The 24,394-nt window shown below is 45.5% G+C and overlaps 1 protein-coding gene across 1 annotated transcript in view; it reads left to right on the top strand.

Moving 5' to 3' along the window:
• Positions 1 to 24,394, top strand: part of nav2a (neuron navigator 2a) — a gene marked incomplete at its 5' end in the record, with an annotated part of 162,383 nt that overhangs the window by 129,369 nt on the left and 8,620 nt on the right. Inside the window, 11 exons of the mRNA XM_079496421.1 lie at positions 1,899 to 1,960; positions 4,932 to 4,955; positions 5,502 to 5,576; positions 8,494 to 8,577; positions 8,740 to 8,863; positions 9,484 to 9,707; positions 17,878 to 18,062; positions 19,274 to 19,427; positions 20,135 to 20,306; positions 21,738 to 21,835; positions 22,839 to 22,934. Of these exons, the coding sequence (XP_079352547.1) occupies positions 1,899 to 1,960; positions 4,932 to 4,955; positions 5,502 to 5,576; positions 8,494 to 8,577; positions 8,740 to 8,863; positions 9,484 to 9,707; positions 17,878 to 18,062; positions 19,274 to 19,427; positions 20,135 to 20,306; positions 21,738 to 21,835; positions 22,839 to 22,934 (1,298 nt within the window). The remainder of the gene's footprint in view (positions 1 to 1,898; positions 1,961 to 4,931; positions 4,956 to 5,501; positions 5,577 to 8,493; positions 8,578 to 8,739; positions 8,864 to 9,483; positions 9,708 to 17,877; positions 18,063 to 19,273; positions 19,428 to 20,134; positions 20,307 to 21,737; positions 21,836 to 22,838; positions 22,935 to 24,394) is intronic.

The raw sequence follows: 24,394 nt of genomic DNA, 5'->3' as shown, positions 1-24,394 counted from the left end.
GGTTCTTTGTTCCCCACTTAGAATAAACCTAAAACCAGAAATCTAACCTAGTAATTTTAGTAATTCTAGTAAGTATTTTAGCAACTTAGTCTTACTTTTAGTAGCACATTCTGATTTAAGCTCAGTCTTTGAACAATCTATTGAACTTAGGCTACTTAAACTATCTAGTCTTAGCCAACAACAGCCAAGTTCTGTACTTAAACTGTATACAATTGTATGGTACAAAACACTGAAGTCCTTAAAACCTAACCCTAAACCCTAGGTAAGTGGGGAACATAGGGATGACCCCTATAAATGTCACGCGCTCAACGTGCATTCACAGAACAAAGACAACTTTTGGGATGTCTGGTAGTGTGTGTCAGGCTGTCGGCCCAGGTTTTGCTGTTTCAGCGCCCTCTGGTGGATAGATTTGCAATCAGAGTGACATACAGTATACATTCATATTTGACAGAAATATTAGAAAAGGATAAATTGTACATTTTATGCTCGCATTTCTCCAAAGTATATTACAATGTGCATTATCTTCACCGGCCTTTTGACACAGCAGACATACTGTATGCCTGGTGGGCCAATGATGGTGCCCCATCTTAGGGTCATTACGGTAATGTTCAGAACATGGAGGGGGGGTTGGGGGGCGGTAGAGACGTAGACTAGACTATCTGTTATCTGCGTGCCAGTTGTGGTGGGCCCGTCTGGGCCAAAATGTCAGGGCCTAATTCTTCACTCAGTCCAGCCCTCATCGGGAGCGGTTTCCAGTTAAGTGTCTTTGCTCAAGGACAACTAGTAGGGGTGTAAAAAAAAATCGTTTCGAATTTGAATCGCGATTCAAAATCGATTCATGATTTCCAAAATCGATTTCTTTCTTTTTTCTTTTTTTTTTAGATTTCTTTTTCTGGTTACAGTTACAGGAGTTTGCACTACATGGTGTCTGTGATATGAAATGTAAGCTTACCCTAATCACAGTAAACATCATGTCTTCAGTCATTTTCAAGTTACTGTAGTCACTTCAGTTCAAGACTGGAGTAGATTGTGATGAAATCCTATGTATTGAATCGAGAATCATTTTGAATAGAAAATAATTTTGAATCTGGAAAAAGAATGCTTTTGAATTTAAAAAAAAAACGTTTTTGGATTGAGAATCGAGTTGAATCGAAAAAAATCGAATCGTGACCCCAAGAATTGGAATCGAATCGAATCGAATCGTGGGACACTCAAAGATTCACAGCCCCAACAACTAGGGATCGAACCAGGAACCTTCTGGTTCCAAGATGGCCCATGCACTGCTGCAGATCAAAAGCTGCCACATTACAAGCACATCAGCTTCATAATGCATACCATGCTGACATAGAGACTGATAGACATAGACTGATAGACACAATAGTAAACTTGACACAACCACAACAGCCAGTGTGTTTTAAACAGCAGCAGGCTGTTTAAAACATGCCCTGTAGTCACTCCCTCTGCCTTATGTGATATACTGTAGAGTCGGCCAAACAGTTTGTCTTGAAATTTACCCCCTAATCTCTAGGGATTTGGTGACTAGAACACACACACACACACACACACACACACACACACACACACACACACACACACACACACACACACACACACAAAAAGAAAGGGAAAAAAAGAAGCTCAGACCGCAATCGCACAGGTGCGTTGTGGACCGTCCCACAGCGACGCCCACTAGCCAACGGGAGAACAGTGTTTTACTGCTTGGCCCCTCCTCCTCCTGCCCCTCCTCCTGGCTCGTACACCTGGGCAGGTGTCAGAGGGAAAGAAGGCAGGGAAAGCTCTCAGACACTGGATACCCGCGCGGAACAGGTCGGGAACATTCTAGCCAGCCCCAGAGAGGAATAGATAGTAAGATAGAGGAGTGAAGAGAGAGAGAGAGAGGAGCGTCAAGATGATGGCGACTTTATCCATGGCGGGCACACTCACCTCCTGGGAACGCACGGTAGGGATGAGGTGTGGTGGTCGGAGGTGGTCGTTATTGGGTTTTTTTTTAAAGTAAAATCCCATGTATTACTTTATCTCTGAGAGTTGAGTTACAAATGGATAAATTTTTAAAGTTTATTTTTATTAGCTGGTAAACTGATACCATGATAGAGCCAGGCACATGGGAAGTCAGTAAGGGGATTTGACCCTCTAGGCCAGCAGGGGTGTGTGTGTGTGTGTGTGTGTGTGTGTGTGTGTGTGTGTGTGTGTGTGTGTGTGTGTGTGTGTGTGTGTGTGTGTGTGTGTGTGTGTGTGTGTGTGTGTGTGTGTGTGTGTGTGTGTGTGTGTGTGTGTGTGTGTGTGTGTGTGTGTGTGTGTGTGTGTGTGTGTGTGAGTGTGTGAGTGAGTGAGTGAGTGAGTGAGTGTGTGAGTGAGTGAGTGAGTGAGTGGACAGGAGGCAGGCAGTTCCAGCTTGGATTTAAGCATTGCTTTTAGACTCATGAACATCCAACATTCAGCTGCATTTTGTTCACTTGGTCATTTTTGACTGTCAAATTTGTAAAAAAAAGAAAGAAATTATGATCGTGCAAAATAGTGCTGAATGTACAAACTCTGGAATCTGTAAGGTGAACGAGAGTGAAATTGCAGACAGTCATGTTGGCTGCATGTGCATTTAATCAGACAAAGTCTGCCATGATAGGTTTCAGATGTTCTTCTCAGGAGCACGATGCTACTTCCATAAACTCCACGGCCCTCCAGGCTTGTTTAAGACGCTTGGGACCGGCATCAGAACGAAATAAATCCTTTCTCCCGAGGTGGTAATCGAGGTGGTAATCGCTGTGTTTGGCAGGGGGGAGAGGGGGGGTTTCCAGTGACAGACTGCAAGCTCTGTTTCTCTGGGTTAGTTGTGTTAGTTGTGTCTGCTTGATTGACGTCTCTGTTGTTGTGATGACAGGTGGCAAACACCTACTCACACCTCTGCAAGGGCATGGGGAGTGATGCTCAGTGAGCAGACACACACACACACACACACACACACACGCACGCATGCATGCACGCATGCGCACAAACACACATGTACTGTGCACACACATGCTAGTACATGCTCTCACAGTCACACTCATGTATGCTTGTATGCTGTGTACACACACACACACACACACACACACACACACACACACACACACACACACACACACACACACACACACACACACACACACACACACACACACACACACACACACACAGACACACACACACATGCATAGCTATTAGTGGTAATATGGAAGAAGTGGAAACCTGTCAAAGCACTTCTTAGCACATGCACCAAATGAACCAAGGGGAAAGATTGTTAGCTGTATTTCTGCTCGGGTGGTTGTGTTTCAACACAGCTTACAGTTCTCCTCATAGTGGAACCTTATCAGGCCCTGGTGATGACCTTATCAGGCCCTGGTGGTGGCCTTATCAGGCCCTGGTGATGACCTTATCAGGCCCTGGTGATGACCTTATCAGGTCCTGGTGATGACCTTATCAGGCCCTGGTGATGACCTTATCAGGCCCTGGTGGTGGCCTTATCAGGCCCTGGTGATGACCTTATCAGGCCCTGGTGATGGCCTTATCAGGCCCTGGTGATGACCTTATCAGGCCCTGGTGATGGCCTTATCAGGCCCTGGTGATGACCTTATCAGGCCCTGGTGGTGGCCTTATCAGGCCCTGGTGATGACCTTATCAGGTCCTGGTGATGACCTTATCAGGCCCTGGTGGTGGCCTTATCAGGCCCTGGTGATGGCCTTATCAGGCCCTGGTGATGGCCTTATCAGGCCCTGGTGATGGCCTTATCAGGCCCTGGTGGTGGCCTTATCAGGCCCTGGTGATGGCCTTATCAGGCCCTGGTGATGGCCTTATCAGGCCCTGGTGGTGGCCTTATCAGGCCCTGGTGATGACCTTATCAGGCCCTGGTGGTGATGGCCTTATCAGGTCCTGGTGATGACCTTATCAGGCCCTGGTGATGGCCTTATCAGGCCCTGGTGATGGCCTTATCAGGCCCTGGTGAGTGTTACTTTAACTCCGACATTGTAACCATCGACTCGTAAGTAGATTTAAGTCTCAAGAGTTTCATAAACATTCCAGAATTAACCGTGTACCAACTCTTGTGTTCAGACTGGTTGGGAAATAACAAAGCACCATATAGTTCAGACTGGGTTGGGCATGACACGAGCCACTTACAAATTGCTCTTACGTTTGTTTCTCAACCCAAAGCTCCGGCCCAAGTGTTTACATGTAAATGTGAGTGTATTTGACAAGCAGCTGCAGGGGTGAGTGATGTGTGTTCACGGGAAAGGCAACGTGTATAGGCTACAGTACTGTGTGTGTATGTTAACATGCGTGCGTGCATGTGCTCCTCCCGTACTGATTTTCCTACCTGTCTTTTGTTTGCCATTGTTCTGAATGCTGACCTGTGGAGACAATGGGATGGTTGACGTGAAGGACACGCACGCATGTGTGCATTACACACAACCCCATGTCGAAATGGACATACACATACACACACGCACACACGGAAATACACAAACACACACACACGCACACACACGCCCGCGCGCGCGTGCGCGCGCGCGCACACACACACACACACACACTTGCGCGCACACGCACACGCACGCACACGCACACACACACACACACGCACACACACACGCACACGCACACGCACACACACACACACGAATGCCTCGGAGGAGCGTATCTGTGCACTCCAGACATGTTACATGAGACAACCTACCATTGAACCTCTAATAAGCACGTCTCTGTGGGACTTATAAATCATACGGAGGTAGCATTCAAAGAAAACAGACAGCCTGGAGCCACGAGGGTTGCAGTCTGACCTTGTGTTCTAGCTTGACAGCTCCAACATCACAGCCAAAATGATGGAGTGCAGTCAGGAAACCATCTAATGATTTATTTTCTCCCTCTTTTTTTTTTCACAGAACGAGGAGAAGTCACAGTCAGAGGTAAGCAGTGCTATTCCCAGACATGATACCACCACTGCTACACCCAATCAACACGCACGCACGCACGCACGCACGCACGCACGCACGCACGCACGCACACGCACACACACACACACACACACACACACACACACACACACACACACAGGCGTTCCTTTTCTATACATTGCAGTCAGACTTGTTGTAACACGGGGGAGAAGGGGCGGGGGACATGTAGGGGGACATGTTCACATCTGTATCTGGTTACACATGTAGCTTTATTGTCCGTGACCTTGTAAGTTGTAAGCAAGCCCTTGTTCCATGTAGAACACCTGCGGTGTGCCGTGATACAACACCGTATCAGCGTAGATCTGGGAGCGCTCTGCATTCTTTTAGCCACAGTGTGCTCAGATATATACGTGTGTGTGATATGTGTGTGATATGTGTGTGTGTGTGCGTGCGCGTGCGTGTGTGTGAGACATGTTGCGTGTACTTGCCTTTTTCAGCGGTGTGGGTATGTCTATCTCTTTGAGCGCTTTGTGATGTTGTGTCTTTCTGTACGTTTAGATACGCAAGCTGCGGCGGGAGTTGGACGCCTCACAGGAAAAGGTTTCCGCCCTCACCACGCAGCTGAGTGCTAATGTGAGTGAAGAAATGCACGCTCACCGTGGCGGCAAAAACACTTCCACAAACAGAAACAGTCGGATCACAACATTGCAACACTGAGAACTTGAGCTTACTGTACATGCACGCACGCACGCACGCACGCACGCACGCACGCACGCACGCACGCACGCACGCACGCACGCACGCACGCACGCACGCACACGCACACGCACACGCACACGCACACACGCACACACACACACACAAATAAAGATATTTCACGGTAATTATGCCCCCAAAGCACTCTGATATCTCCACAAACAGAAACAGTCGGATCACAACATTGCAACACTGAGAACTTGAGCTTACTGTACATGCACGCACGCACGCACGCACGCACGCACGCACGCACGCACGCACGCACGCACGCACGCACGCACGCACGCACGCACGCACACGCACACGCACACGCACACGCACACACGCACACACACACACACAAATAAAGATATTTCACGGTAATTATGCCCCCAAAGCACTCTGATATCTGGTATCAGATCTGGTATTGTATGGTGTTTGAGAGGAACATGTCAACATCACTGAGGTCTTTGTTATACATTGTTGTTCTTTCACTAGCTGTTATTTATGTCTAATAAATAATGAATAATGTCAGTCAAAAATAAGATGAAGAGGTCCCACTGGGATCATCTTGCTGCGATTAAGCGATGATACTGGTTTGGCTTCGCCCGAGTTCTTCTGGCAAAGTGTTCCAGGGACAGGAGTCCCCTTTTATCCTGTCTTCCTCCCACACTTCAGTGGTAATCTGTCCACGGTGTTTACGCCGCATGCTGGCGGTACAACTTGTGAATATAAGTGTTGTATTACGGCCAGAGTCAAGTCTCGACACACTCCTTAAGATGGTCGACTAAAAGATGCTAGCTAAAGATTTACTACTGACGCCACTTGAATAAATAAGAGGTGTGTGTGTGTGTGTGTGTGTGTGTGTGTGTGTGTGTGTGTGTGTGTGCGTGTGCGTGTGCACATGCGTGCGTGCGTGCGTGTTTGGGATGGGGCTTTGGAGAATAATAACATATATGGATTAGAGATAGGGGATACAGTATATAGGAGGGGTGGAGAGGGAAGGTAATATTTGATTACATGGCCCCCAGACGGCTGAATGACTGTGTTGAGTTATGAGAGCACGCCCACGCCTGCCACCCCGAGGCTGAGAATCTTAGAACCGCGCTCCCTCGCTCGCTCAGATGCTTCTCACGTGATATGTGAGAGAGAGAGAGAGAGAGGAGCTGTGACTTGAACCACCTGCACTCATAAGATAAGGCCTGTACTCATGGTGCTAGTGTACGAAGAAGAAGCTCTCAAAGTGGCGTCCGTGGACCACAGGCTATAGGGCTCTCATGGGTATTTCTTCTCAGTCAGAGGAATTGTTTAATTTCACTAATATGTAAACGCTAATATATTATTTATTCTCGAGAGGCACTGCTGTTACACTAATTTCATTTACACTGACTTAAAATCAATTACAAACGTGTAATGTGTATTTGAACTGTTCAAATGATTGCATTGAAACCAGTTAGAAAATGAGTTTAAGACCATTCCAGGGACTTTAAAAGAAAAAGATTTGCCAAACTCAGTCTGAGCCCCAGGGGTTTTAAGTAAAAAGGAACAGGAAGTAATTGGATAGACATCTCCCATTGTTCCAAGACAAGGATGTTTCCAAATGAAAGTTTTAAAACGCACGCACGCACGCACGCACGCACGCACGCACGCACGCACGCACGCACGCACGCACGCACGCACCTGATATTTCCTATTTTCCTCGTGATTTGGATGATCTGGGCCTTTATTAGTGTGTTTGGGTTTGTCTTCAAGTAACCTACACTTCTAGTAGTACTGTCCGGCAGAGACGAAATGTTTTTATAATCGTCATGGGGGCCCGCCCACGCTGATTCCTCATGGGGGCTCGAGCCCCGCCGCCCGGAGTCTACGTCACTGCTGTCCGGGTGATGTACTGTATATGGATTTGCCATCTATAATAACATAGATGGCAAATCCATATACAGTACATCATGTATGTTTCCCCCAGTGTGAGAAGTGGAGCAGCGCTGAGATACAGCAGTTGGACTGTTACTATGCTATTTGGGTTTAATCATATTTTGGCTTTGGTCAATGGTTTGCCTGAATGATGTCATATTTGGGTGCCTGCCCCAAGATCAAGGCAGCTGTTGAAAGCGCTCTTGTGTTTTCTGTGGAGGAACAGCACACTCACTGCCACAGTTAACTAACATATGACCTCACCTTTAGTATCTCAGCCCTTAGACTGCTCAAGGTCGCTGCGTTAGGTATCAGTTGTTATCAGTGCTCAGTGGAGTCAGCTCCCCAGGCCTCCATGCATACATCTCCCACCAGTCAGTGGAGTCAGCTCCCCAGGCCTCCATGCATACATACATCTCCCACCAGTCCCACCCTCGTGTTTCCAACGGGAGGGAACTGCAGAGGGAATCTTGACAAAACAAGAAAGTGGCCGCACACGCCAATATCCAGAGTGACAATATTTTATTAGGACGCAGCAGGTTAAGACAAATTAATCCAACGTTTCGGCGGTTAAGCCTTCATCAGGGAATACAGAGCACATAATGGTTCCATCCCACCCAGGCAGTTATCTCACATACACAGCTGTATAGTTAGCAGTATCCCCAGGAGAATATTGACCTCCTGGCACTTTAGCTCCAGAGTCCCACAGACATCACCTCTCAGTGGGCAGCATGGGGCCCTGCCTCCCCTTGAACAACTACTCCCGTAGGAGGATCTCTAGCCAACAGGGCCATCCATCCAGACAGGCTCCTGGAAGCCTTGTGGACCAAAGTGTTTCTCTTAACGTATTGAGAGCCTCAGAGTTTTACAAATACATTTCTGATTGATTTTATTCCCGCAGGCTCACCTGGTGGCAGCATTCGAGCAGAGTCTAGGCAACATGACCATCAGGCTGAAGAGTCTCACCATGACCGCAGAGCAGAAGGTGAACGGGAGACACTCCCTCTTTCCTGTTGGACGCGTTGGTCCTGCACCTTTCGGAGCACATTTCCGGCCTCAACATGCTAAGCCTCTACTTTGTTGAGGACACGGTCAAGTATAACGCAGCTCTCTAATACTAATACTTTCCCCCCTGTTGACTCTGTAGGACTCTGAGCTCAACGAGCTGAGGAAAACCATCGAGCTGTTGAAGAAGCAGAACGCTGTGGCGCAGGCGGCCATCAACGGAGTCATCAACACCCCGGAGCTCTCTCCCAAAGCAGACAGGACAGGTGAGGACGACCCCGCCCGATTAAACCACACATTATGTACACAAAAAAACATGTCTTTATCAGTGGTATCAATTGTTTTACTTAAGTAAAAGTACCAATACTGCAATTTAGAACTACTTCGTTACAAGTAAAAGAACGGAATTGAAAATGTACTTGAGTAAAAGTACAAAAGTATCGGCATCAAAATGTACTTATAGTACTAAAAGTAAAAGTACTCATATTGCAGAATGTCAGTTCAAAATGTGTACAAAATCTATTGAATAGCCGATCTACAAGCTCACAATGCGTTGTGACGCATTGTGAGCTTGTAGATCGGCTATTTTCAAATGGCCGAAATGTATAGGGTTGAAGTGGTTAATGTATGTTTTCTAATCAAAATTAAAATCTCCAAAGTAACTAGTAACTAAAGTTTTCAAATAATTGTACTGAAGTAAAAGTACACATTTTGGCTCTGAGATGTAGTGGAGTAGAAGTGAAAGTACTATAAATTGGAAATACTCTTATAAAGTACCCATAATTGTACTTAAGTACAGTACTTAAGTAAAAGTACTTAGTTACTTTCCACCACTGGTTATTACCCTGTCTTTATCCTGATTCCCATTCGTCCCCCATCCTCTCAGGTGGCAGTAATGGCAGCCCCCAACAACACCATCAGCAACACCATCAGCAACACCATCATCATCAGCAACAACAGCATCAAAGCCAGCATCAGCCAGACCTGCGGATCAGGAGGCAGCTCTCCTCGGACAGCGTCAGCAGCATAGCCAGCGCCACCAGCCACTCCAGTGTAGGTTCCAACATGGACACAGATGCCAAGAACAAGAAGAAGAACAAGAAGAACTGGGTGAGTTGTCTCTGGGAGTGAGAAGATCCCCTTCCCTGTGGTGTTACAGCCAACATAGCTGGCTGGCTAATAACTACTAAGGGTGCAGTTTTTACTTCAAACTGACACTTTTTGGAGGTACAGGCACACGACACATGTCGCCGACAAGTGCTGTTACCGTACAGAAATTGTCGGCGACAGGTGTCGTGTACCTTCAGATTGTTGTGCGGTTGTAGATGCAGCTTTAAGCCCAAACCACACCAGTGATATAGCCATGCAGCTCCTTGCAACCAAAAGGTTGTGAGTAGTTGCATGCAACCATTATCCCCAATGGCAGTTGCAACTAGTTGCATTGGTGTGGTATGTCCTTAAAACTGTTTTGTAGCAAGGAGTTGCAAGTAGTTGCATTGGTGTGGTATGTCCTTAAAACTGTTTTGTAGCAAGGAGTTGCAACTAGTTGCATTGGTGTGGTATGTCCTTAAAACTGTTTTGTAGCAAGGAGTTGCAACTAGTTGCATTGGTGTGGTATGTCCTTAAAACGGTTTTGTAGCAAGGAGCTGCAACTAGTTGCATTGGTGTGGTATGTCCTTAAAACGGTTTTGTAGCAAGGAGCTGCAACTAGTTGCATTAGTGTGGTATGTCCTTAAAACGGTTTTGTAGCAAGGAGCTGCAACTAGTTGCATTAGTGTGGTTTGGGTAGTTATTGTATGGCTGAAGCAAATGAAAAGGTTTGATGTGCTAGTTTACTACTAGGCCACTTGAGGCCACTTGAACCTCAGCTTGAATTGGCATCTGGTTTCTATAGTGGTCTCGGAACCATAATGCACAGTATCTGGGTTCTATAGAGGTAGCATCACACTGTCTGGGAACCATAATGCACAGTATCTGGGTTCTATAGTGGTAGCATCACACTGTCTGGGAACCATAATGCACAGTATCTGGGTTCTATAGTGGTATCATCACACTGTCTGGGAACCATAATGCACAGTATCTGGGTTCTATAGAGGTAGCATCACACTGTCTAGGAACCATAATGCACAGTATCTGGGTTCTATAGTGGTAGCATCACACTGTCTGGGAACCATAATGCACAGTATCTGGGTTCTATAGAGGTAGCATCACACTGTCTGGGAACCATAATGCACAGTATCTGGGTTCTATAGAGGTAGCATCACACTGTCTAGGAACCATAATGCACAGTATCTGGGTTCTATAGAGGTAGCATCACACTGTCTAGGAACCATAATGCACAGTATCTGGGTTCTATAGAGGTAGCATCACACTGTCTAGGAACCATAATGCACAGTATCTGGGTTCTATAGAGGTAGCATCACACTGTCTAGGAACCATAATGCACAGTATCTGGGTTCTATAGAGGTAGCATCACACTGTCTAGGAACCATAATGCACAGTATCTGGGTTCTATAGAGGTAGCATCACACTGTCTGGGAACCATAATGCACAGTATCTGGGTTCTATAGTGGTAGCATCACACTGTCTAGGAACCATAATGCACAGTATCTGGGTTCTATAGAGGTAGCATCACACTGTCTGGGAACCATAATGCACAGTATCTGGGTTCTATAGTGGTAGCATCACACTGTCTAGGAACCATAATGCACAGTATCTGGGTTCTATAGAGGTAGCATCACACTGTCTGGGAACCATAATGCACAGTATCTGGGTTCTATAGAGGTAGCATCACACTGTCTAGGAACCATAATGCACAGTATCTGGGTTCTATAGAGGTAGCATCACACTGTCTAGGAACCATAATGCACAGTATCTGGGTTCTATAGAGGTAGCATCACACTGTCTAGGAACCATAATGCACAGTATCTGGGTTCTATAGAGGTAGCATCACACTGTCTAGGAACCATAATGCACAGTATCTGGGTTCTATAGAGGTAGCATCACACTGTCTGGGAACCATAATGCACAGTATCTGGGTTCTATAGAGGTAGCATCACACTGTCTGGGAACCATAATGCACAGTATCTGGGTTCTATAGAGGTAGCATCACACTGTCTGGGAACCATAATGCACAGTATCTGGGTTCTATAGAGGTAGCATCACACTGTCTGGGAACCATAATGCACAGTATCTGGGTTCTATAGTGGTAGCATCACACTGTCTGGGAACCATAATGCACAGTATCTGGGTTCTATAGAGGTAGCATCACACTGTCTGGGAACCATAATGCACAGTATCTGGGTTCTATAGAGGTAGCATCACACTGTCTAGGAACCATAATGCACAGTATCTGGGTTCTATAGAGGTAGCATCACACTGTCTGGGAACCATAATGCACAGTATCTGGGTTCTATAGAGGTAGCATCACACTGTCTAGGAACCATAATGCACAGTATCTGGGTTCTATAGAGGTAGCATCACACTGTCTGGGAACCATAATGCACAGTATCTGGGTTCTATAGAGGTAGCATCACACTGTCTGGGAACCATAATGCACAGTATCTGGGTTCTATAGTGGTAGCATCACACTGTCTGGGAACCATAATGCACAGTATCTGGGTTCTATAGTGGTAGCATCACACTGTCTGGGAACCATAATGCACAGTATCTGGGTTCTATAGAGGTAGCATCACACTGTCTGGGAACCATAATGCACAGTATCTGGGTTCTATAGAGGTAGCATCACACTGTCTGGGAACCATAATGCACAGTATCTGGGTTCTATAGAGGTAGCATCACACTGTCTAGGAACCATAATGCACAGTATCTGGGTTCTATAGTGGTAGCATCACACTGTCTAGGAACCATAATGCACAGTATCTGGGTTCTATAGAGGTAGCATCACACTGTCTAGGAACCATAATGCACAGTATCTGGGTTCTATAGAGGTAGCATCACACTGTCTAGGAACCATAATGCACAGTATCTGGGTTCTATAGAGGTAGCATCACACTGTCTGGGAACCATAATGCACAGTATCTGGGTTCTATAGAGGTAGCATCACACTGTCTGGGAACCATAATGCACAGTATCTGGGTTCTATAGAGGTAGCATCACACTGTCTGGGAACCATAATGCACAGTATCTGGGTTCTATAGAGGTAGCATCACACTGTCTAGGAACCATAATGCACAGTATCTGGGTTCTATAGAGGTAGCATCACACTGTCTGGGAACCATAATGCACAGTATCTGGGTTCTATAGTGGTAGCATCACACTGTCTGGGAACCATAATGCACAGTATCTGGGTTCTATAGTGGTAGCATCACACTGTCTGGGAACCATAATGCACAGTATCTGGGTTCTATAGTGGTAGCATCACACTGTCTGGGAACCATAATGCACAGTATCTGGGTTCTATAGTGGTAGCATCACACTGTCTGGGAACCATAATGCACAGTATCTGGGTTCTATAGAGGTAGCATCACACTGTCTAGGAACCATAATGCACAGTATCTGGGTTCTATAGAGGTAGCATCACACTGTCTGGGAACCATAATGCACAGTATCTGGGTTCTATAGTGGTAGCATCACACTGTCTGGGAACCATAATGCACAGTATCTGGGTTCTATAGAGGTAGCATCACACTGTCTGGGAACCATAATGCACAGTATCTGGGTTCTATAGAGGTAGCATCACACTGTCTGGGAACCATAATGCACAGTATCTGGGTTCTATAGAGGTAGCATCACACTGTCTAGGAACCATAATGCACAGTATCTGGGTTCTATAGAGGTAGCATCACACTGTCTGGGAACCATAATGCACAGTATCTGGGTTCTATAGAGGTAGCATCACACTGTCTGGGAACCATAATGCACAGTATCTGGGTTCTATAGAGGTAGCATCACACTGTCTGGGAACCATAATGCACAGTATCTGGGTTCTATAGAGGTAGCATCACACTGTCTGGGAACCATAATGCACAGTATCTGGGTTCTATAGAGGTAGCATCACACTGTCTAGGAACCATAATGCACAGTATCTGGGTTCTATAGAGGTAGCATCACACTGTCTAGGAACCATAATGCACAGTATCTGGGTTCTATAGTGGTAGCATCACACTGTCTAGGAACCATAATGCACAGTATCTGGGTTCTATAGAGGTAGCATCACACTGTCTGGGAACCATAATGCACAGTATCTGGGTTCTATAGTGGTAGCATCACACTGTCTGGGAACCATAATGCACAGTATCTGGGTTCTATAGAGGTAGCATCACACTGTCTGGGAACCATAATGCACAGTATCTGGGTTCTATAGAGGTAGCATCACACTGTCTGGGAACCATAATGCACAGTATCTGGGTTCTATAGAGGTAGCATCACACTGTCTGGGAACCATAATGCACAGTATCTGGGTTCTATAGAGGTAGCATCACACTGTCTGGGAACCATAATGCACAGTATCTGGGTTCTATAGTGGTAGCATCACACTGTCTGGGAACCATAATGCACAGTATCTGGGTTCTATAGAGGTAGCATCACACTGTCTGGGAACCATAATGCACAGTATCTGGGTTCTATAGAGGTAGCATCACACTGTCTGGGAACCATAATGCACAGTATCTGGGTTCTATAGAGGTAGCATCACACTGTCTGGAACCATAATGCACAGTATCTGGGTTCTATAGAGGTAGCATCACACTGTCTGGGAACCATAATGCACAGTATCTGGGTTCTATAGAGGTAGCATCACACTGTCTGGGAACCATAATGCACAGTATCTTGCTGTATGTTGTTCTGTCTGGTGACTATGGACAATACCTCTCACAGTTCCCCTTCCCTGCAGCTCCAATCACCCACAGGTGTCTGCCATCAAGCACTCAGGGCTGGTTTGCCATTGTCAGTTCAGGTGTTATGTGGACATACCTTTCAATAATTAAGTTGCCACAGCATGAAGTAATTAGACTATTTTAGAGTCTTGGATACCTTTGTCTTTGTGATGGTATTTTTAGATGAGCTGCAACTGCAAAACGTGGCCAACTGTGTCTGTGTATTCATATGCCAGTCTATGTGCACATTTGTCCACCAGAGGGTGCTAAAAGCTTAAACAAACGTGGGCTGGGCATTATCCTATGATGCTACAAATATTAATCACACTATATAGTTAGATTAGCTACAGTATGTAGACTAAATCTCTTCAGTGAAATCTACAATCTTACTAAGCATATCAACGCAGCACGTTGCGAATCTTCGCCTATTTTTGTCCAAATGTCCGTCTATTATGAGTTTGACATCCCCCGAACAGGGCATGGGGTTCTTTTTTTTGTAAATGTTTTTTTGTTGTGGCTTTCGCCTTTATTTTATATTTTTTATGGAGGGACAGACAGTAGGCTGACATTAAATGGGGAGAGAGATGGGGGGGAAGACATGCAGTAAAGGCCGTCGGGATCGGGAGTCGAACCTGCAGCACACTGCCAGACTGGATTACCAGCCAAGGTGCCTGGACCGCTGAGCCGCGGCCCAGGCCGGGCATGGGGTTCTTAACAATTAACAATAGATGGCAGGTTGGAAGACAATGACGACTTAATGCAACAACGTCTCTGTGTTGCTGTGCCTGCAGTCGTAGCTCATGTGAGTTGACAGGCTGTGTGAACGCAGCGGCCTGGGAGTCGCTCAGCAGATGCAGGTCCCAGTGCGTTGGTCTCATCTAGTGCCAGGAGTTCCTGCTTTTAGGTTGCAATGATAATAAACAACCTTCCTATGTCTGGAGAGCAGACTCCAGGTGTCAGGGACTCGGGGTGTGTGCATACGTGCGCACGAGCGAGCGTGCGTGCATGGTTTTCTCTACTGTAGCATGTCCATGCATGTGGTCTATGGTCCTAGTGTATGCGTTTGATTTGTAATGGTGTGTTGGTTTATACGGGCTGTGCGGGTTGAGCCATGCTACAGGATGGAATGGAACATGGTGAATTGTAGCTGTGTTATCATGTAGCCTACTGCTTTTCATATTTCGTATGCAATATGAAATATTGTGTGGGGGGGGGGGGGGGGGGATATGCATATTAGCCATTGGAAATGTGTTTTGCAGAATGTAATAATTGGTTGTAGGCTACAGGCTGCTAGCATGTTATCGGTGGTAGTGTGTTAGTGAAGGTTTAATAGAAGATTGACTTGATTTATTACTAACCCATTGGTAGTTTATCAACAGCCTACTTATTATCTGTTGCTTCCAATTCATGCTTCTTCTCCCGTTTTCATATGCTAGCCCCACAGTCCTGTACACAGTCCTGTTCACAGTCCTGTACACAGTCCTGTACACAGTCCTGTTCACAGTCCTGTACACAGTCCTGTACACAGTCCTGTTCACAGTCCTGTACACAGTCCTGTACACAGTCCTGTACACAGTCCTGTACACAGTCCTGTACACAGTCCTGTTCACAGTCCTGTACACAGTCCTGTACACAGTCCTGTTCACAGTCCTGTTCACAGTCCTGTACACAGTCCTGTTCACAGTCCTGTACACAGTCCTGTTCACTGTCCTGTACACAGTCCTGTACACAGTCATGTTCACAGTCCTGTACACAGTCATGTACACAGTAAAAATCCTCAGTGTTCATGTATCCATTTGTGACTCTGAGAGAGTACATTAAATTCATCTTTAATCTTTAATTAAATTAAATAAATCTTGGGCACACCTGACCCTTTATGCCGAAACTTATTTGCCACATTTTGCTATCTTGAAAAACATTTTAAAATAGTTCAACTAGCCGATCTACGTCATCGACACGTTGTGAGCTTGTTGAACTATTTTAAAATGTTTTTTTCAAAATAGTAAAAATCACCCTTGTGTGAAGTGAGGGGCGCTCTTATCGTCGTACAATCATCATACATCACATTCCGTGCTCAGCCAATCAAATCATCTCAAATTTGGTACACACAAACACACAAAGCTGGGCATAGGAGGGGCTAGTTAGTGCTCCTCAAAAAATGTCAAATATGTTTAGGAATAAGGGGGGGTGGCACAAGACATAGCACTTACTCTCTCAGAGTTCATTTAACACCCAGGACTTTACAGTGGATGAACATGTGCGGTTTGTCTCTTTCCTTGTCTTTCCTTCTGTGCTATCGCTTGATGTGGCAGGTGTATGAGGTAAGGATGGTATGGAACAGCAGCTAGCGCCTCCCTCCAGCAGCTAGCCCCTCCCTCTAGCAGCTAGCCCCTCCCTCTAGCAGCTAGCCCCTCCCTCTAGCAGCTAGCCCCTCCTCCAGCAGCACTAGGTTTACTAAAGCCAAATTCCAATACCCAAAATCTCGGCCACTCGCTCACACACACTCGGTCACTCCATTATGGTGGTGTTACGGTGAAACTGGTGACCTGCTGAAATATGTCACAATCGTGCAGACATCACATAATGTCAGCGTCCGAACATAAATCGTCGCAGTTTGTTCATTAGCAGAGTTCAACCTAGCGGTATTTAGTCCACGCATTTTTTTAAAGACCTCCATGTAAGTTGTGTGAAGTCCACAAGATGGCCACATGTTTCGGCAGGGCACCAATTTCACCATAATTTGCCATGCTGGAGTGAGTGAGTGAGTGGCCGAGATTTTGGGTATTGGAATTTGGCTTAACTGTCCCGTCCCCGTGTCCACGGTGTCCTCTGTCTGTCCTCTGACTCTCTCCTTAGTCTGCAGTAGTGCTTCTAGTTCCCTACCCTGTTGCCGATGTCTTATGGGACCTCGAGTCAGCTGCTCCCAAACACAAACTTCTCGCTCAAAGCATGCGGTTACATTTGTACACCGAGTTACAAATGGATAATTTGAGGATTTAACATATGCATATTAAAATGACGCGCACACACACACACACACTCTGTATATGCATATGATTTGACCCATTACGCACCCTTGGTAGCATGTGCTAACAGCACAGACCTATACTTGCAAAGTAGTGAGTTTGCCATACAATCATTTTGCTACACAATTGTGGTTTTAATGTGTTATTATTATTATTATTAATATCGCACTCTCAAATTAAAAGATTGTGTTTAGAGCCAGCACTCAACCCATAAGACGACCTATTCCTTTTTTTCCTCGCCTTTCCGTGCACTCTCTTTCCAACTCCTTCAGAGCTGTTTTCCTACCCTCTTTTCCCTCTCGGCCACGTGTGTTGGCGGGTCATTCCATTCCAAGCACACGCACGCACGGCGTCGCACGCACACGTATTCCCAGTGATCTCACTGCCCCCCTCCTGCCCCTGTTTGTCCCCCCACAGCTACGGAGCTCCTTCAAGCAGGCGTTCGGCAAGAAGAAATCCCCCAAGTCGGCCTCCTCCCACTCTGACATCGAGGAGATGACGGACTGCTCGCTGCCCTCCTCGCCCAAGCTGCCCCACCACAACGGATCCACCTCACACGCTCCTCACCACCACATGCTCAGGAACACACACTCCAACTCGCTGTACGTATACAGGACCTGTACAGCATGAGCTGGAACAGTAAAACTGTTCTCTATAGAGCGTCGCAGTCCCGCCTCCTACCATGGACCAGGAAATGAAACCCAATGCATTATTCTCATAGACATTTCTTAAAGTATTTATTTAAAGACGGTTACGCCGCGGACAAAGCCAACTCGAGTCGTGACAACTCATGACAACACAAACAATATTTTGGACCAAACAAATAATTAGAAAGAAGAAAAAAACGGCAGGTTACAACACTTTTTTTGTTGTTTTTCTTCTTTGTAATTATTTGTTTGGTCCAAAATATTGTTTGTGTTGTCATGAGTTGTCACGACTCGAGTTGGCTTTGTCCGCGGCGTAACCGTCTTTAAATAAATACTTTAAGAAATGTCTATGAGAATAATGCATTGGGTTTCATTTCCTGGTCCAGGGTAGGAGGCAGGACTGCGACGCTCTATAGCGCCAAAGTCCTGACGTCACTCGCTCGTCCCCTCGATTCCCCTGGTTCACGGAAGTAATTTCTCTATGGAGAATAACATGGGCTCATCTTAAAATCGTTTCATATAAGTGTTGTGGTCCAAAAATAAACAAGCTGTCTCTGCGTTATTGTCAGGGACAGTCTGTTTCTAGCGAAAATGTAACTAAGCAGTAACAATAGCGTTTTCTCTCAGTCAGTTGATTCTTCATATCCATATATGAGTGAAGCGGCCTGGATGATTTGTTTATTTTTCAAACACAGTTATTATATGAGGCGATCTAAAATCCCCCTATGGGGATTGCAATGCAAATAAAAAGTACATGAATTTGTGGATTTGCGCCCTCTACCGATATTGACGTCAGACTTCGGTGCTCTATGTTTAATCTGGAAACCCCAGGGGGTCTGTTGTATATCTGTTTGATGTGTGTATTTAACCTACTGTATATATATATATATTTCATTGATCAGAATTCCTCAGAGGATTATACTAGGCCACGCCCCCTCCTTTTTCACTCCAATCAATCAATTTGCCACTCATGCTGTGAGCTTGTAGATCTAGGGAAGACTCTAGGGTTCATGTGATTAATTCTCTCTGTGTGTGTGTGTGTGTGTGTGTGTGTGTGTGTGTGTGTGTGTGTGTGTGTGTGTGTGTGTGTGTGTGTGTGTGTGTGTGTGTGTGTGTGTGTGTGTGTGTGTGTGTGTGTGTGTGTGTGTGTGTGTGTGTGTGCGCAGACTGTCAGAGTGTTTAGACAGTGAGGCGGAGACAGTGATGCAGCTTCGCAGTGAACTCAGGGAGAAGGAGATGAAGCTGACAGACATCAGGCTGGAGGCTCTCAGCTCCGCTCATCAACTGGACCAGCTCCGAGAGGCCATGAACCGCATGCAGGTACAGCAGTCACACCCCGTTTGGATCTTAGAGTATTTATGAATAGAGACGGCACCCCGAGTTCTCCTCCCATCCACTTGCATTGAGTTGCTCTAAAGCGCATGAGGCGATTTCACTCCTCCTTCCGAGTAGGAACAGAGTGCATTCTGGGATGGATTGGGCCCAAACACATGAACGCGCTGCCGTTGACTATCATTGCACGCGTTCACGTGCGTTCACGTATGAAACAGCGTTCACGTGTCATCATGAACGTGCACAATGATAGTCAACGGACCATTTCCCATTTCCTGTCAGCCTACTGGATGACAGGAAAGTGTACAACAAAATGAATCCTACTGCCTATCCCTCTATAAAATATAAAATAAAGGCGAAAGGACCGCTGGCCAGATCTAGAGGTCCAGACCAGGTCTAGAGGTCCAGACCAGGTCTAGAGGTCTGGGCACCTAGGCTCCTGATCCTGACGACGGCCTTTTCTGCCTGTTCTCTCTCTTTGTTTCCTGTCTACTTACTGTACTATCAATAAAGACATGCATAAATTACCCCCAAAGAAATCATTTTTTTTATCAACAGCATTCGCATAAGAAAGGCTTTACACAACAAGATGTCCTTAAAAGCAATGTTAGATTGAGAGTCAGTAAATGTAGTTGACGTGTGTGTTTGTGTGTTTGTGTGTGTGTGTGTGTGCACGTTTGTGTGTATTCCTATAGTGTGAGATAGAGAAACTGAAGACGGAGAATGACCGTCTGAAGCTCCATAGTTCTCAGGTGTCCATCTCCTCATCCCCTCCACACCACCACACACACCTCCAGGGCCAGGGCCCTGCCCCGGGCCTCTCCCAGCACAGCATCAACCTCAGCACCAGCGAGTCCACCAGCCTGGGTAAGACTAGTCTGTTTTTCCTTTTTTTTACCGATTGGTTCCCAGATGGGGTTCATACGGTTTGTTAGACATCCTAACAGTTCGACAACACCGTCGCTCCCGACATGCGCTGCCGGTTACAACTAACCTGTGGCCGGGTTAAAACTCACCCGTGGTTCCCGACATGCGCGGCAGGTTAAAACTAACCCATGGCAGGTTGCAACTAACCTGTGGCAGGTTAAAACTAACCCGTGGCTTCCTGTGAGGTTAGGTTTAGGCCAGGGGCTTTGGGTAGGGTGTCAGACTCCTGACTGTAGGACTGGTGTGTTCACATGCACCCTCCCAGATTAGGGCAAGACAAACTTTGTATGTGCGTGGATTCTGTCAACACGTAGCATTTAAAAACCCACATTAAATCAAATTCACGTAATCCGTACTGTGTTGTGTTTCCGCGTGAAACAGGATAGGCAGGCGGGACATACCGTTGGGAATACAATTTATTTGAACATTGAAAAGTGGGCGTGTCATAGCTAACACGCAGAATTGCAATTCAAAGTTGACGGTGGATTCATGGTGGATGTCATGATATTGGTTGTGAATTGGTCGGTTCATGCCTACGTCGTTAAGCACACGTCATGTGTTGTTTTACAGAAACACACACGCTCACTGATTGAACGGTGTTTTGCTGAGTAATTACTGTGTACTTACTCTGTGTGTTCATGACAGACATGTGTACTTACTGTGTACTTACTGTGTACTTACTGTGTGTGTTCATGACAGACATGTGTACTTACTGTGTACTTACTGTGTACTTACTGTGTGTGTTCATGACAGACATGTGTACTTACTGTGTACTTACTGTGTACTTACTCTGTGTGTTCATGACAGACATGTGTACTTACTGTGTACTTACTGTGTACTTACTGTGTACTTACTCTGTGTGTTCATGACAGACATGTGTACTTACTGTGTACTTACTGTGTACTTACTGTGTGTGTTCATGACAGACATGTGTACTTACTGTGTACTTACTGTGTACTTACTCTGTGTGTTCATGACAGACATGTGTACTTACTGTGTACTTACTGTGTACTTACTGTGTACTTACTCTGTGTGTTCATGACAGACATGTGTACTTACTGTGTACTTACTGTGTACCTACTGTGTACTTACTCTGTGTGTTCATGACAGACATGTGTACTTACTGTGTACTTACTGTGTACTTACTCTGTGTGTTCATGACAGACATGTGTACTTGCTGTGTACTTACTGTGTACTTACTGTGTGTGTTCATGACAGACATGTGTACTTGCTGTGTACTTGCTGTGTACTTACTGTGTTCTTACTGTGTACTTACTGTGTACTTACTGTGTTCTTACTGTGTACTTACTGTGTTCTTACTGTGTACTTACTGTGTACTTACTGTGTACTTACTATGTGTGTTCATGACAGACATGCTGCTGGATGACACCGCTGGTGAAGGAGGCCTGAGGAAGGAGGGTCGCCATGTCAGGATAGTAGTCAGCCTGGACGAGGACAAGTGGAGAGAGGTGAGACTCAGGCACACTGGTTTTTTTTTTTAAAGGCGCATTCAGTGATTTGGGTGATTTGGAAAAAAACCCGGTCCACCCCAGTAACAAGATGTGCACATGCACACGCTCTACAGTGGGGGAAGTACAACAGACCAACATCACGTGCACCAAGGCCCGCCCCACTCGATCATGATTGGAGGAAGGCCCCTCTCATCCTGATTGGATGAAGGCTTGGCCACCCAAAGCCCAAACCGAAACTAGGGTTTTTTGACCCCAGGGGCTCACTGGGGACAGGGAGGAACTCCTTATATGGTTAGCACACTTTATAGTAGGGAGGATTATCCAATAAATAAGTGATATTTGAATTAAGTGAAATCACTGAATATACCTTTAACCCATTTAGGCCTCACCTCGAAAATCAAAAATCTTCTAAATCCTCCAGTTTTCTGAAATAAATATTTTCACGATTTTTCAAAAATAGCAGACCTACAAGCTCGTATGAGCTTGTAGATCTGCTATTTTTCAATAGCTAAATTATAACATAATGCTTAGTTAAAACACCAAAAGGGGTTCCCGCCCAGAATGGGTTAATATGTAATGAGAATTATTTTTCATTCCTTGTCTACAGCAAAGCAGGAATGCTCTACCAATGATCATTACAAAAAATGAAACCTTGCATCTCCATATTTGCCTTACTTTGTCATAAAAGTGTTGCGCAATACTGCCCCAACTAACCTCAGTCACAATGCATCGTGTTGTGGGCTTTAGAAATGTTCAACCAATGAAAAGTATGATCAAATCAAGAGCTTGTGGTTCAATAATAACCCCATTGGAACGGACGGTTTTTCCATTTCCTGAAAAGTAAAAATGTGTTTGGAAACACAAGGTCTCTCCGCCCGACAGTGACGACATCTAAGCCAATACATTTCATAGACGCTGTCGATCAGGTGTTGAGCATCAAATTACGTTTTTCCGATCACTTTCTGAGCACTAACACGGTTTACCCACCTCTCTGTAACAGGAGAGTCGTCCTCACAACTTCCTGATCGGATGCATCGGCGTGAGTGGCAAAACCAAGTGGGACGTCCTGGACGGAGTGGTCCGACGCCTCTTTAAGGTAACATGACTAGACTAGTACTAGTGAGACAAAGCTTCTGACATAACAGGGCTGTACTAGTGAGACAAAGCTTCTGACATAACAGGGCTGTACTAGTGAGACAAAGCTTCTGACATAACATGACTACTAGTGAGACAAAGCTTCTGACATAACAGGGCTGTACTAGTGAGACAAAGCTTCTGACATAACATGACTACTAGTGAGACAAAGCTTCTGACATAACAGGGCTGTACTAGTGAGACAAAGCTTCTGACATAACATGACTACTAGTGAGACAAAGCTTCTGACATAACAGGACTGTACTAGTGAGACAAAGCTTCTGACATAACAGGACTACTAGTGAGACAAAGCTTCTGACATAACATGACTACTAGTGAGACAAAGCTTCTGTCATAACAGGACTGTACTAGTGAGACAAAGCTTCTGACATAACATGACTACTAGTGAGACAAAGCTTCTGACATAACAGGACTGTACTAGTGAGACAAAGCTTCTGACATAACATGACTACTAGTGAGACAAAGCTTCTGACATAACAGGACTGTACTAGTGAGACAAAGCTTCTGACATAACAGGACTACTAGTGAGACAAAGCTTCTGTCATAACAGGACTGTACTAGTGAGACAAAGCTTCTGACATAACAGGACTACTAGTGAGACAAAGCTTCTGACATAACAGGACTGTACTAGTGAGACAAAGCTTCTGACATAACATGACTACTAGTGAGACAAAGCTTCTGACATAACATGACTACTAGTGAGACAAGCTTCTGACATAACAGGACTACTAGTGAGACAAGCTTCTGACATAACATGACTACTAGTGAGACAAAGCTTCTGTCATAACAGGACTACTAGTGAGACAAAGCTTCTGACATAACAGGACTGTACTAGTTTAGTTTAGTTTAGTTAGGATCCCCATTAGCTGTTACACCTGGCAGCAGATATTCTTTAGGATCCCCATTAGCTGTTACACCTGGCAGCAGATATTCTTTAGGATCCCCATTAGCTGTTACACCTGGCAGCAGATATTCTTTAGGATCCCCATGAGCTGTTACACCTGGCAGCAGATATTCTTTAGGATCCCCATTAGCTGTTACACCTGGCAGCAGATATTCTTTAGGATCCCCATGAGCTGTTACACCTGGCAGCAGATATTCTTTAGGAGCCCCATTAGCTGTTACACCTGGCAGCAGATAGTCTTCCTGGGGTCCTCACAGAATAATATACATACAAAAAGAAGAAAAAACAAAAGTGAGACAAAGCTTCTGACATGCCTCTTTAAGGTAACATGACTGTACTAGTGAGACAAAGATTATGACATTTTACTGCCAATTGGTTTTGTTCCTTATCAATGGAGTTGAGTTAGGGCTAGGCAATTATGACTTCAAATCAAAATCACGATTATTTCAAACTTTTGCCTCAATTTAGATTAATGATTAAAAACTCTGAAAACGAAA

Source organism: Electrona antarctica (genome assembly GCF_951216825.1).
Source record: "Electrona antarctica genome assembly, chromosome: 3".
NCBI classification, from domain to species: Eukaryota; Metazoa; Chordata; class Actinopteri; order Myctophiformes; family Myctophidae; genus Electrona; species Electrona antarctica.
This window is presented reverse-complemented; position numbering and strand designations above follow the sequence as displayed.